This window comes from Stegodyphus dumicola, chromosome 10 (genome assembly GCF_044657685.1).
Source record: "Stegodyphus dumicola isolate Sdum_Otavi_A_Nest chromosome 10, ASM4465768v1".
Taxonomy (NCBI): Eukaryota; Metazoa; Arthropoda; class Arachnida; order Araneae; family Eresidae; genus Stegodyphus; species Stegodyphus dumicola.
In genome coordinates this window covers 187261423-187275478 of record NC_140777.1, presented here as the reverse complement: position 1 = coordinate 187275478, position 14056 = coordinate 187261423, and the positions used below count along the sequence as shown (strand labels likewise).

The window sequence follows — 14056 nt, the reverse complement described above, 5'->3', positions numbered from 1 at the left end:
GGGCTGTCATGGACAGATCTTATAACATCTTCCCTAGGCGGCCTAAAAGGGTTTGTTTGCTTGATCGGGGAACCTCATCTGACTAAACTCTCAGTACTTCACGGGCCTAACCCAGCTACATTTAACCTATACCCCCAGACCTAATCTGGCATAGCTTTTCGCGAATCCATCACCGTGCTGCTATATTTTTTTTATTTAATACCCACTCTTGCCAAGACCTCTACTGCCAGAAGAATGTAAAATGTAATTACTTATAATTCCAAATACCTAAACCATCTAAAACATATCACTATTTAATTATTTTTATCTCTAGAAAGCTAAAACCTCAATAAGAATTAGTATAATTTCAAACTAAAAATTTATTAAATTATTAATCTTTTTTCCTCTAGCTAAAGCTTCATCTCTGCAATACAAGCTGCATTTCTTCAATTCACCCCTTGGTTCTTCGCTACTCAAAGCTTACTCCCTCCAGATTATTTTTTTTTTTTTTTTTTTTTTTTTTTTTTTTTTTTTTTTTTTTTTTTTTTTTTTTTTTTTTTTTTTTTATTCTCTCCCGTAGCAAGCGCTTTTCGACTCTCTCGCTTTCTTCGGTCAATGACCTCGTCCCCCCACCCCGACCACCCCAAGGCTCTTAGCTAAAAGCTTGAATACATCTACCTTACCTTTCCCGGGGCCCGGCTTTTCCGCGCCTCTCTCCTTCAGCTGTTTCGTATCCATGGCAACCATTCACGCCCATGCGTGCTGGCTGTCCTCCTTTGTATCTGAGAGCAAGCGGTTGACTCGCGAGGGGGGCTTCGCCCTCCATTGTGATCAACGCCTGCGCTCTCCTCCTGTGTCCAAACAAGAGGACCCTTATCGATTCTTGTCTTTTTGCATAACTGCTTCTTTCACAAACTTTAGCTAATGCTTTCTCTTAATCATTCCAATTTCCTGAACGAAGATGTGGAGGTAATTGCATTTAATTGCAAAGGTACTCCGTAATTCAAACGCCTTGGTCCTTGGTCCGAAGTCAAGCAGCATCGGGCGCGGTCAGTACTTGGGAGGGTGACCACCTGGGAACACCGCGTGCTGTTGACACTTTTTTGTCCCCTTGCAAATTTTTATGCTCCCTTAGTAATAATTATCATTTAAAATACTTTTTTTTTTTGTCTTTATATTATAGGAAACCTGTACTATATTACAATTGAAGAAATGCAAGCTTGTATATTGTGCAGAAAATAAGGTAAATATAAATAAAACTGAAAGTTCTTGACTGTATATTAAAAATTCTTAAAATAAAAAAAGGGAAGAACCTTACTTTATGATACCTCTTCCCCTAATATAAGTATATAATAACGTAGATGTAAATAACATTGGCATTGCCTTTATATTAAATACCACGTAGTTACACATGCTACATTTACGATGACAGCGGTATTTCATATTTTGTCTCTACTTAAATATACAATATTTTAATATCTGTGTAGTGAACTCAAATTCCTTAATTATTAATCAACACAGTGTTTGAGTAGCTTTCTCTAGGGCTTCGACAACGACCGAAATTTTAATATATTCTATGATTATTAATTTTTTTTCCCCTGTTGTGTGGGCGGAGTTAGTTCATCCTGCAGGAATAAAATTTCATGTACTTCAGAACTCTTTTGGATTATAATACCGTAAGTATTATAGAAAACTGTTAAAAGAACTAGGAAAATATTCTAGGGAGCATAGACAGGGATGGAAATGACATTAATTGTTTGTAATTCTATCACCCTCCTAATAATTTCTTCTTATTGGTCGAACAGACACTAATTTCGTCACGTGACAAAAAGCATAAAAATGCGTGCGTCTGGGGTCGACGGCAGTATATCTGAATTTATTCTTGAAAGTTACATTCGTAGAATTTTACCTAGCAGAAAATGTCTGGCCGTGGAAAAGGTGGTAAAGGTCTTGGCAAAGGGGGTGCAAAAAGGCATCGCAAAGTGTTAAGAGATAACATCCAAGGAATCACCAAACCAGCAATTAGGCGTTTGGCAAGACGTGGCGGTGTAAAGCGTATCTCGGGCCTCATCTATGAGGAGACAAGAGGAGTACTTAAAGTTTTCTTGGAAAATGTTATTCGAGATGCAGTTACCTATACTGAGCATGCAAAAAGGAAAACTGTCACTGCCATGGATGTCGTTTATGCGTTAAAGAGACAGGGACGTACACTCTACGGATTTGGTGGTTAGAGACCTTTACTTTCCCCACACCCTGCTCTTTAAAAAAAAAAAAAAAAAAAGGCCCTTTTCAGGGCCATACAAATCTTAAATTTAGAAATGCCTTTATTGCTGTCATATAATTTCACCTCATGCTTTTCTCTTGAGTCACATTTCAAATTAAAATTAGCATTAAATGTTCTTTTTATGTATCTGAATTCTAACACAATAAATTTAATTGCTTTTATGTCTCTAAATTAAAAAAAAGACGTATAATTTAAAATTTTAAAGCACGTAACCAGATTACAACATTTTAAACTTTAAAAAAATTCTCAATTTAAATCTTTGAAAAAAAGTATCAATATATAGAGTGGTCACACATAGGACTCTCTTCTTCAGAAGCAATAAAGGCATTTCTTTTTTAAAATTTGTATGGCTCTGAAAAGAGCCTTTTTTTTTTTCATTTGTACATTATAGTACACAATCCCTTACTTCTTGCTTTTCTTTGGTGTCGCCTTTTTAGCAGCTTTAAGTTTTTTTGCTTTTGGAGGCTTAGGCTTCGCTGCCTTTACAGCTTTCTTAGGACTTTTTGCTTTACTCGCCTTTTTTACACTAACTTTCTTAGTGGCAGGTTTCTTTTTCTCTTCTTTAGCCTTAGCTGGCTTCTTAGCAGCTGGTTTAGCTTTCTTGGCTGATGATGCAGCTGCTTTCTTCGGCTTTTTTTCCTGCTTTCCTGACTCTTTACCTTTCTGACCGGATGCGCTAACTTTAAATGAACCTGTAGCTCCTTTACCTTTTGTCTGAACCAGGTTTCCACCCGCCACAGCACTCTTCAAGTACTTCTTGATGAAAGGTGTCAAACGGTCAATATCTACCTTGTGATGTGATGCAATATGCTTCTTAATAGCTTGCAGAGATGAGCCACCGCGTTCCTTCAAACTAGAAATAGCCTCCACGACCATTGCTGAAACCTTAGGATGCGACGGCAGCGCTTTCGGTTTCTTACTCGGACTTTTCTTCGCCTTTTTTGGCGTAGCAGCCACAGGGGTAGCGGAAACAGTAGCAGTTTCTTCAGCCATCTCGCTCACAGTTTTGCAGAGAAATGAATCAAATTTCTGAGTTACATTAATGTTATACAATAATGCTAGGTGGCGCTTAGAAATCTTTCGTCTGCAATAGGTCTCCTTAGTCACGTGATTGGAAATAAAATTGATAAATAGGCCAGGTCTAAATTTCGCGGGCACATTTTCTCGTTTTAACGAAATCGTGACCTCTCGATATGGCTCGTACTAAGCAGACTGCAAGGAAAAGTACCGGAGGTAAAGCTCCTAGGAAGCAGCTGGCCACCAAAGCTGCACGTAAAAGCGCACCAGCAACCGGAGGTGTTAAAAAACCTCATCGTTACAGACCAGGTACTGTTGCTTTGAGAGAAATTCGTCGTTATCAGAAATCAACGGAATTACTTATCCGTAAATTGCCTTTCCAGCGCTTAGTTAGAGAAATTGCTCAAGATTTTAAGACCGATCTCCGATTTCAGAGCTCAGCAGTTATGGCTCTTCAGGAAGCCAGCGAAGCTTACCTCGTAGGATTGTTCGAAGATACCAACTTGTGCGCTATTCACGCCAAGAGAGTCACCATCATGCCCAAAGACATTCAGCTGGCCCGTCGAATTCGAGGAGAGAGAGCTTAAAATCATAATTTGTTCAAAGTAAAGAAAAAAGGCCCTTTTCAGGGCCATACAAATAATTTAATAAGATTCAATATAATTGCTGTCATGTATTCCGTCTTTTTTTTTATATTAATTTGTTTTACTTTACATTACATCATTCTTTTAAATAAAAATCTATTGTGATAGCAATTATTCCATCTAATTAAATTATTTGTAATTTCTGAAGAGGGGCTTAAAACACCGAACTATGCGTTGTAATAACTTACGAAAGTTAAGAATAGAACCACTTTTCAGTACAAATGTATACAGCAAGATGGCGCCACTTCTCAGATGCGCCTTAAACTCCCTTCACCTATAGTTTAGCATTAGCCGTTCTTTCCGAGTCCCATGAGTTAATGTTTTATAATGTACATGAAAATATATACGAATGTGTCCTGGGAGCACATCTTTGTGCGAATTTTGAATGAAATATATGTATGGAAAAGATTTACCAACGTATGCTGCAATTTTCAGTATAAGCAATTAAGCATTCTCTTCTTCGTACATTTTCTGGCCCTTAAAAGGGCCTTTTTTTTTTTGAAGCGTTAGGGGAAGTAGGAATTATGCTTTCTTTTCGGTTTTTTTGGGAAGTAGAACAGCCTGGATATTGGGTAGAACTCCACCTTGTGCAATTGTGACGCCAGAGAGTAATTTATTCAACTCCTCGTCGTTTCTGATGGCCAGCTGCAGATGTCTTGGAATTATTCTGGTCTTCTTGTTATCTCTAGCAGCATTACCGGCCAACTCAAGAACCTCAGCTGCCAAATATTCTAAAACTGCAGCAAGATACACTGGAGCTCCAGCACCAACTCTTTCTGCATAATTTCCCTTTCGCAGAAGACGATGGATACGACCTACAGGAAACTGAAGACCAGCACGACTGGACCGAGTCTTGCTCTTCCCCTTTACTTTGCCACCTTTTCCACGACCAGACATGACGATATTATTTGTGGAGTATACGAAATAATGACTGGCGACGGTCCTGGACAGACATTTTTATCAACTCTGTACTTATTATGTCTGGCCAATCAGATCCCGAGTTTTGAATCCGAATAGAATCGCAGCCTCGCAATATTTGTTACGTACTCATCGTTGAAACATGAATTGTCATTCCTCTTGATTCTTCTCTAAATTATTTAAACCTGTTATATCAAATTTTACTGTACTGAGTAAAAGCATTTCATGACCAAGTATTCATAATTACAGAATATTATTCTTATTAAAACTAATGTATATTATATACATTTAATTTTACTGGTTATTCCTTCTCTTTCAACTAGCGAAATGCTTCATTATACAAACTTCTGGCATATAGTTTCACTGTATATATGCACTCCTACTGTATATATGCACTCCTACTACTTCACTGTATATACTACTCGTACTACTACTGTACTATTACTACTACTACTGTACATATAGTTTCACTGTATATATGCACTACTACCTATATATGCACTCTACTACAAGTAGAGTGAGTAACTAGTTGTGTATACGAAAAAAAAAATTAAAAATGTATATATACTTACTTGAATGTATATATACTTACTTTAAAAAAAAAAAAATTAAATAATATGAATGTATAAAAGGTACACAGTACACGGTCAACATTTCTTCGCCAGAATAGGTAAGCACAAGTGCTGTAGAAAAATCTGCACAAGAATGAATATATTGTGAACCAAAAGAGAATTTAAGAACTCCTTAATTCCAATTTAGTGTTCTATCCCGGTTGCATCCAAGATACCCGAAGCGAAATCTACCTATTAGCCAGTCAGGGGAACTCCTCACTGGCGCCAGAACATCTCATCCACTTCAAACCCTTCTCAGTTACAACAAAATCCCTAAAGAAGCTGTAAGTGCTGTACATACCGAAAACGTAGTTGATTTCTTGACATTTTTAACAGTTATTGAGCTTTAGAAAAGAAAACATAATGCAATCTCCTTTTTTTTTTTTTTTTTTTTGTTGTTGTTGTTTTCCATTTTCTTCAATTGCCTATATTTTTTGCCTTGCACTGAGGTAGTTTGGCAAAATTTGGTTATATGAAATCTCTTAAATTTATTTCTCAGTTAATTTATTGAACTCTATTTTTCGGAACAGTGAAGTAGTATTCATTGAATAAATATTGTTAAGTTTGTGATGTGTGTGTACACTGATTACTTGACTGAACTTGGTAGTTCTTCAATTCATATCACACATGCCTAGTATTTTCGTGCATTTAGCTGCTGAAAAATTATCAGTAAAGACGGAAAGTAAGTAATTTAGAACTAAATGTTGACAAAGATCAGATACTGAAATTAATAATTCATAAATTTTAAGTAATCCTGTCAATGCATTAGCCAATTTACTAAATGTTAAAACAATAACTTTTCAGAGAAGCTATACCCCTACTGATTAGAAGAAATGCTGTGCTGCAGCAAATCTGCATATATATATTTAAATTCTTTAAACATAAATAACTATCCAAGTAAGTTGCTATAGGTATGGCTGTCTTTCATTGAAAATAAATGTTGGAAAAAAAAAGACAAACAAAAGGTTTTATACATTTTATTTCTACACTAAATCAAGTCACACATAATATAACACAGAATAAAAACATATTGCAGGAATGCACTGTAATCATCACTCTCTGTTGGCATTTAGTGAGGAAATAAAACTGTTGCCACTTACACTGTCTATAAACAGCTATTGAAATACAACATCCCTCAATATATGTTTGTGGGTGGGAAACATCCAATAGAATTCATTCCTCAAAACAATGCTATTGTCCTGAAGTGACCCCTCAGCTGATAAAGTGGTCAGATCAGGTCATACAGGTGTAGCAAGATGGTGCATGTGATGTTTTATGTTTTAATTCAACCAAATGTAGGATATTGAACTAAATATAGTTTTTATTGGAAGGTAAGTTCATTTAAGATTATATTTTCAATTTGTAATAAGTAATATGAATATTAATAGCTGTCTATAAGTAATATGAATATTTGTATGATGAAAGCAATTTGCCAAACAATTTTTTCCTTCTTAGTGTTCATTGTTTATGTTTTGCCTGACCAGGTTTTTCGTATGAAATGTCTTGTAATTTTTTTTTCCTGTTGTGTAAATGTTTATTGTTTATAATAATAATTGTTTTGTGAAAAAAATAATATCCCATAATTCTAAATGCTTTGTGAAGTCTTCCACTTAATATAGTGCATCTTCATGTCAGACAGACTTTACTGCGTATGTGCTATGTATTTGTATTTCATTTGTATTCTATGTATTTGTATTCAATATTTTTTTTATGTTAAAAATATTTATTTGATGTCATCTTTATTTGTATACTTCGTATTTACGATGTATATGAAAACCCTGAATACTTTACTATGTATGTACATGTGAATACTTTGCTGTGTATATGAAAAATTTTGTATTTATTTGATAGTGCATCAATGTCTTTGAAGGTATGCATGTTGAAAGATAAAACTGTAATTTTGAAACGCTTGGTATGCATCATGAAAGATAAATGTTATGGATAAACTGCATTACTGAAATGAAAACTGCATCATGAAAGATAAATGTTATGGATATGGATAAACTGCATTACTGAAATGAAACTCAGAATGCATGTTCTGAGCGGATTCAGCAGGATGATTCATTGATGTGATCATTATCGGTTCTCATTTGAGTAATAATTAGAATATTTGAAGAATTTACTCAAAAGCTCATTTAATCAAACATCTCAAAAAAAGCTCATTTAAAAGCAGATGGAATCATCTCACAGTTCCCAGAATGCGTGCAGTGTTTAGTGAATATTACCCAATTTCTTGCAATTGTTATTGATTGATGTTTTTTGCTATTGGATGGGTTCACAGCAGAACCACTTTAGAGAGAGAGAAAAAATGAAATGTGACCTATTTGTATGTTGTTAAAATATGTATTTTTAGAGGCTGTTTCTTTTTTTATTGTTTGTGGTATGAAATATCGGATTTGCGGCATGAAATAAATGTTGTCAAAATATGTATTTTTAATCAATAAAAATGTTTAAATATGGTTTTTTTAATGAAAAATGGTTTCAGAAATGTCACATTTGTACTAAGTTCTAGAATCAATGAAAAACTGCAACTGAATCAATGAAAACTGCAACTTGCAATTTTTATTGATTGATGTTTTTTGCTATTGGATGGGTTCACAGCAGAACCACTTTAGAGAGAGAGAAGAAATGAAATGTGACCTATTTGTATGTTGTTAAAATATGTATTTTTAGTGCGGTTTCTTTTTTTATTGTTTGTGGGATGAAATATCGGATTTGTGGCATGAAATTTCAATGTTCGTGGTATGAAATGTTGTCAAAATATGTATTTTTAATCAATAAAAATGTTTAAATATGGTTTTTTTAATGAAAAATGGTTTCAGAAATGTCACATTTGTATTAAGTTGTAGAATCAATGAAAAACTGAGGAAACGACTGTATTTTCTAATGCGATAGCGAAGTGAATGAAAAGTTTTTGAAGTCGATGAGGAGATGAATGTATTTTCTAATGCGACAAGTAAGTCCACAAATTATAAATGTGGCAACGAAGGAAATGATATGTTCTGAAACTGAGGAAACGACTGTATTTTCTAATGCGGCAAATGTGAAAAATAAGTCTATAAATTATAAATGTGGCCACGAAGAGAAAGAAATGTTCCTTATATCTTACCTTTGTTGAATGTATTCTTTCGATAGGCTCGGAGAAAGGCTGTGGTCAAACCGTTTGCGAAACATGCGAGGATTTATGAAAGCAAAGCAGTGACAAAAAGATAGCATTTTGTGATGCATCATAGTTTATTATTTATAAACCGGCAAAAGCTGAATTTTTTAAATATTTAATTAATTTTTTTTAATTAAAAAAATATGATTTATTTGCGGAGAAGCAATTTCATCCAGATGATATCCCCACCCCGCCCCCTACCTTCCTTCCTTCCTGCCCCCCTTTGGGATTCGAACCCGGGCCTTCCGGCCCGGCAGTTAGCTTCGCTAACCACTGTCCCGTCTGGGCAGGCTAGCCAGTTTCCTGTCCCGCCAGCACTTGCTATGCTTTGCATACCATTGAATGTTTTCGTTCCAGTTACTCGGAGAAAGGCTGTGACTGAGCTAGTGAAACCATTCGTGATACGTACACCTGAAAACTATGACACTGATATGCATACATTTTGATAAATAGCAAACTTATGAAAAACCACCTGCATTGAAATGTATTAAGGCTGATTTCCGGAAAGCAGTGTGTATATAAGTGAGCTGGGACTAACTGCTAAAGTACAATTTTTCCTTATTCGGTTATTGTGTGTGTATTAGATCCTCATTTTGAAGATAAGAAATTAGATGCAGAGCAATGAGGATAAAGATGATGACTTGTAGAGCTGAAATATATATGATCAATTTCTTTTGCAAAGAGTGTGAATTAATTTTAAAAATGCCAATATGAAATTATAAATTGAACAATGAGTGATTTAAGGATAAGCAGGTAACAGCTAACCTTTATCATATTCTGGCCCTGAAAAGGGCCTTTTTTGATGGGGAAAGCTTTGAAAATTTACTTAGAGCTGGTGTACTTGGTGACAGCTTTGGTTCCTTCCGAAACAGCATGTTTTGCCAGTTCACCAGGCAACAATAGACGTACTGCAGTTTGTATTTCTCGGCTAGTGATAGTACTCCTCTTGTTGTAATGAGCTAAGCGAGAAGATTCAGCTGCAATTCTTTCGAAGATGTCATTAACGAATGAATTCATGATAGACATAGCCTTACTCGAGATGCCAGTGTCAGGGTGAACTTGTTTCAAAACTTTGTAGATGTAAATAGCGAAAGATTCCTTCCTGCGCTTCTTCCTCTTTTTCTTGTCACCAGCTCGGACAGCTTTCTGTGCCTTTCCGGCCTTCTTTACAGCTTTCCCAGATGCTTGAGGAGGCATTTTTAACAGTCTTCGAATGAACTGAAGTGCACATTGGATGCAGCATATTTATTGAATTTCATTCTTTTCATTTCCATCCAATGAGAAACGTTCTAATACAGCCTATCTTGGAGAGAAAAGGTTCATTATAATACATATATATACAAATTATTATTACAATTTCATATTACTGATATTCTGGATTATAGTTTTGAGCCACATTTTTTAAAATTTCTAATTTATTGATTTTTTTTTACTTGTTCTTCCCTTGGGGGGGGGGAAATCTCTTTTCCAATGGGAAGTACTTATGACGGATAAAACCCCTCTTATTGATAAAAGTATATGACAGACGTGCACAAAATGAAGTAATACTCTAAAACTTCGAATTTTGGGTTACTTACATATTGTTTATTTCGCTATTTGTAAGCGTCAACGGCCATACCATGCTGAAAGTACCGGTTCTCGTCCGATCACCGAAGTCAAGCAGCATCGGGCGCGGTCAGTACTTGGGAGGGTGACCACCTGGGAACACCGCGTGCTGTTGACACTTTTTTGTCCCCTTGCAAATTTTTATGCTCCCTTAGTAATAATTATCATTTAAAATACTTTTTTTTTTTGTCTTTATATTATAGGAAACCTGTACTATATTACAATTGAAGAAATGCAAGCTTGTATATTGTGCAGAAAATAAGGTAAATATAAATAAAACTGAAAGTTCTTGACTGTATATTAAAAATTCTTAAAATAAAAAAAGGGAAGAACCTTACTTTATGATACCTCTTCCCCTAATATAAGTATATAATAACGTAGATGTAAATAACATTGGCATTGCCTTTATATTAAATACCACGTAGTTACACATGCTACATTTACGATGACAGCGGTATTTCATATTTTGTCTCTACTTAAATATACAATATTTTAATATCTGTGTAGTGAACTCAAATTCCTTAATTATTAATCAACACAGTGTTTGAGTAGCTTTCTCTAGGGCTTCGACAACGACCGAAATTTTAATATATTCTATGATTATTAATTTTTTTTCCCCTGTTGTGTGGGCGGAGTTAGTTCATCCTGCAGGAATAAAATTTCATGTACTTCAGAACTCTTTTGGATTATAATACCGTAAGTATTATAGAAAACTGTTAAAAGAACTAGGAAAATATTCTAGGGAGCATAGACAGGGATGGAAATGACATTAATTGTTTGTAATTCTATCACCCTCCTAATAATTTCTTCTTATTGGTCGAACAGACACTAATTTCGTCACGTGACAAAAAGCATAAAAATGCGTGCGTCTGGGGTCGACGGCAGTATATCTGAATTTATTCTTGAAAGTTACATTCGTAGAATTTTACCTAGCAGAAAATGTCTGGCCGTGGAAAAGGTGGTAAAGGTCTTGGCAAAGGGGGTGCAAAAAGGCATCGCAAAGTGTTAAGAGATAACATCCAAGGAATCACCAAACCAGCAATTAGGCGTTTGGCAAGACGTGGCGGTGTAAAGCGTATCTCGGGCCTCATCTATGAGGAGACAAGAGGAGTACTTAAAGTTTTCTTGGAAAATGTTATTCGAGATGCAGTTACCTATACTGAGCATGCAAAAAGGAAAACTGTCACTGCCATGGATGTCGTTTATGCGTTAAAGAGACAGGGACGTACACTCTACGGATTTGGTGGTTAGAGACCTTTACTTTCCCCACACCCTGCTCTTTAAAAAAAAAAAAAAAAAAAGGCCCTTTTCAGGGCCATACAAATCTTAAATTTAGAAATGCCTTTATTGCTGTCATATAATTTCACCTCATGCTTTTCTCTTGAGTCACATTTCAAATTAAAATTAGCATTAAATGTTCTTTTTATGTATCTGAATTCTAACACAATAAATTTAATTGCTTTTATGTCTCTAAATTAAAAAAAAGACGTATAATTTAAAATTTTAAAGCACGTAACCAGATTACAACATTTTAAACTTTAAAAAAATTCTCAATTTAAATCTTTGAAAAAAAGTATCAATATATAGAGTGGTCACACATAGGACTCTCTTCTTCAGAAGCAATAAAGGCATTTCTTTTTTAAAATTTGTATGGCTCTGAAAAGAGCCTTTTTTTTTTTCATTTGTACATTATAGTACACAATCCCTTACTTCTTGCTTTTCTTTGGTGTCGCCTTTTTAGCAGCTTTAAGTTTTTTTGCTTTTGGAGGCTTAGGCTTCGCTGCCTTTACAGCTTTCTTAGGACTTTTTGCTTTACTCGCCTTTTTTACACTAACTTTCTTAGTGGCAGGTTTCTTTTTCTCTTCTTTAGCCTTAGCTGGCTTCTTAGCAGCTGGTTTAGCTTTCTTGGCTGATGATGCAGCTGCTTTCTTCGGCTTTTTTTCCTGCTTTCCTGACTCTTTACCTTTCTGACCGGATGCGCTAACTTTAAATGAACCTGTAGCTCCTTTACCTTTTGTCTGAACCAGGTTTCCACCCGCCACAGCACTCTTCAAGTACTTCTTGATGAAAGGTGTCAAACGGTCAATATCTACCTTGTGATGTGATGCAATATGCTTCTTAATAGCTTGCAGAGATGAGCCACCGCGTTCCTTCAAACTAGAAATAGCCTCCACGACCATTGCTGAAACCTTAGGATGCGACGGCAGCGCTTTCGGTTTCTTACTCGGACTTTTCTTCGCCTTTTTTGGCGTAGCAGCCACAGGGGTAGCGGAAACAGTAGCAGTTTCTTCAGCCATCTCGCTCACAGTTTTGCAGAGAAATGAATCAAATTTCTGAGTTACATTAATGTTATACAATAATGCTAGGTGGCGCTTAGAAATCTTTCGTCTGCAATAGGTCTCCTTAGTCACGTGATTGGAAATAAAATTGATAAATAGGCCAGGTCTAAATTTCGCGGGCACATTTTCTCGTTTTAACGAAATCGTGACCTCTCGATATGGCTCGTACTAAGCAGACTGCAAGGAAAAGTACCGGAGGTAAAGCTCCTAGGAAGCAGCTGGCCACCAAAGCTGCACGTAAAAGCGCACCAGCAACCGGAGGTGTTAAAAAACCTCATCGTTACAGACCAGGTACTGTTGCTTTGAGAGAAATTCGTCGTTATCAGAAATCAACGGAATTACTTATCCGTAAATTGCCTTTCCAGCGCTTAGTTAGAGAAATTGCTCAAGATTTTAAGACCGATCTCCGATTTCAGAGCTCAGCAGTTATGGCTCTTCAGGAAGCCAGCGAAGCTTACCTCGTAGGATTGTTCGAAGATACCAACTTGTGCGCTATTCACGCCAAGAGAGTCACCATCATGCCCAAAGACATTCAGCTGGCCCGTCGAATTCGAGGAGAGAGAGCTTAAAATCATAATTTGTTCAAAGTAAAGAAAAAAGGCCCTTTTCAGGGCCATACAAATAATTTAATAAGATTCAATATAATTGCTGTCATGTATTCCGTCTTTTTTTTTATATTAATTTGTTTTACTTTACATTACATCATTCTTTTAAATAAAAATCTATTGTGATAGCAATTATTCCATCTAATTAAATTATTTGTAATTTCTGAAGAGGGGCTTAAAACACCGAACTATGCGTTGTAATAACTTACGAAAGTTAAGAATAGAACCACTTTTCAGTACAAATGTATACAGCAAGATGGCGCCACTTCTCAGATGCGCCTTAAACTCCCTTCACCTATAGTTTAGCATTAGCCGTTCTTTCCGAGTCCCATGAGTTAATGTTTTATAATGTACATGAAAATATATACGAATGTGTCCTGGGAGCACATCTTTGTGCGAATTTTGAATGAAATATATGTATGGAAAAGATTTACCAACGTATGCTGCAATTTTCAGTATAAGCAATTAAGCATTCTCTTCTTCGTACATTTTCTGGCCCTTAAAAGGGCCTTTTTTTTTTTGAAGCGTTAGGGGAAGTAGGAATTATGCTTTCTTTTCGGTTTTTTTGGGAAGTAGAACAGCCTGGATATTGGGTAGAACTCCACCTTGTGCAATTGTGACGCCAGAGAGTAATTTATTCAACTCCTCGTCGTTTCTGATGGCCAGCTGCAGATGTCTTGGAATTATTCTGGTCTTCTTGTTATCTCTAGCAGCATTACCGGCCAACTCAAGAACCTCAGCTGCCAAATATTCTAAAACTGCAGCAAGATACACTGGAGCTCCAGCACCAACTCTTTCTGCATAATTTCCCTTTCGCAGAAGACGATGGATACGACCTACAGGAAACTGAAGACCAGCACGACTGGACCGAGTCTTGCTCTTCCCCTTTACTTT

General features: G+C 36.0%; 5 protein-coding genes, 1 non-coding gene and 2 pseudogenes across 6 annotated transcripts; 5 read left to right on the top strand and 3 right to left on the bottom strand.

Moving 5' to 3' along the window:
• The first annotated feature begins 1835 nt into the window (after positions 1–1835).
• On the top strand, positions 1836–2469 carry LOC118180654 (histone H4). Its single transcript, XM_035349719.2, has one exon. The coding sequence runs from the start codon at positions 1899–1901 to the stop codon at positions 2208–2210; it is 312 nt and encodes a 103-aa protein (XP_035205610.1). The 5' UTR covers positions 1836–1898; the 3' UTR covers positions 2211–2469.
• Positions 2470–2590: 121 nt separating this feature from the next.
• Positions 2591–3256, bottom strand: LOC118180649 (histone H1-III pseudogene; annotated as a pseudogene).
• A 151-nt stretch (positions 3257–3407) lies between these two features.
• On the top strand, positions 3408–4068 carry LOC118179359 (histone H3). The gene has a single exon (XM_085826012.1). It carries the CDS (start codon positions 3457–3459, stop codon positions 3865–3867), a length of 411 nt encoding a protein of 136 aa, XP_085682138.1. The 5' UTR covers positions 3408–3456; the 3' UTR covers positions 3868–4068.
• Positions 4069–4138: 70 nt separating this feature from the next.
• Positions 4139–4832, bottom strand: LOC118205766 (histone H2A). Its single transcript, XM_035378049.2, has one exon. It carries the CDS (start codon positions 4819–4821, stop codon positions 4447–4449), a length of 375 nt encoding a protein of 124 aa, XP_035233940.1. The 5' UTR covers positions 4822–4832; the 3' UTR covers positions 4139–4446.
• A 5385-nt stretch (positions 4833–10217) lies between these two features.
• Positions 10218–10336, top strand: LOC146995248 (5S ribosomal RNA). Its single transcript, XR_015043747.1, has one exon. It is a non-coding gene; the product is annotated as a 5S ribosomal RNA (ribosomal RNA).
• Positions 10337–11094: 758 nt separating this feature from the next.
• Positions 11095–11728, top strand: LOC146995247 (histone H4). Its single transcript, XM_085826019.1, has one exon. The coding sequence runs from the start codon at positions 11158–11160 to the stop codon at positions 11467–11469; it is 312 nt and encodes a 103-aa protein (XP_085682145.1). The 5' UTR covers positions 11095–11157; the 3' UTR covers positions 11470–11728.
• Positions 11729–11849: 121 nt separating this feature from the next.
• Positions 11850–12515, bottom strand: LOC118180556 (histone H1-III pseudogene; annotated as a pseudogene).
• A 151-nt stretch (positions 12516–12666) lies between these two features.
• LOC146995246 (histone H3) lies at positions 12667–13328 on the top strand. The gene has a single exon (XM_085826015.1). The coding sequence runs from the start codon at positions 12716–12718 to the stop codon at positions 13124–13126; it is 411 nt and encodes a 136-aa protein (XP_085682141.1). The 5' UTR covers positions 12667–12715; the 3' UTR covers positions 13127–13328.
• Positions 13329–14056: the final 728 nt, after the last annotated feature.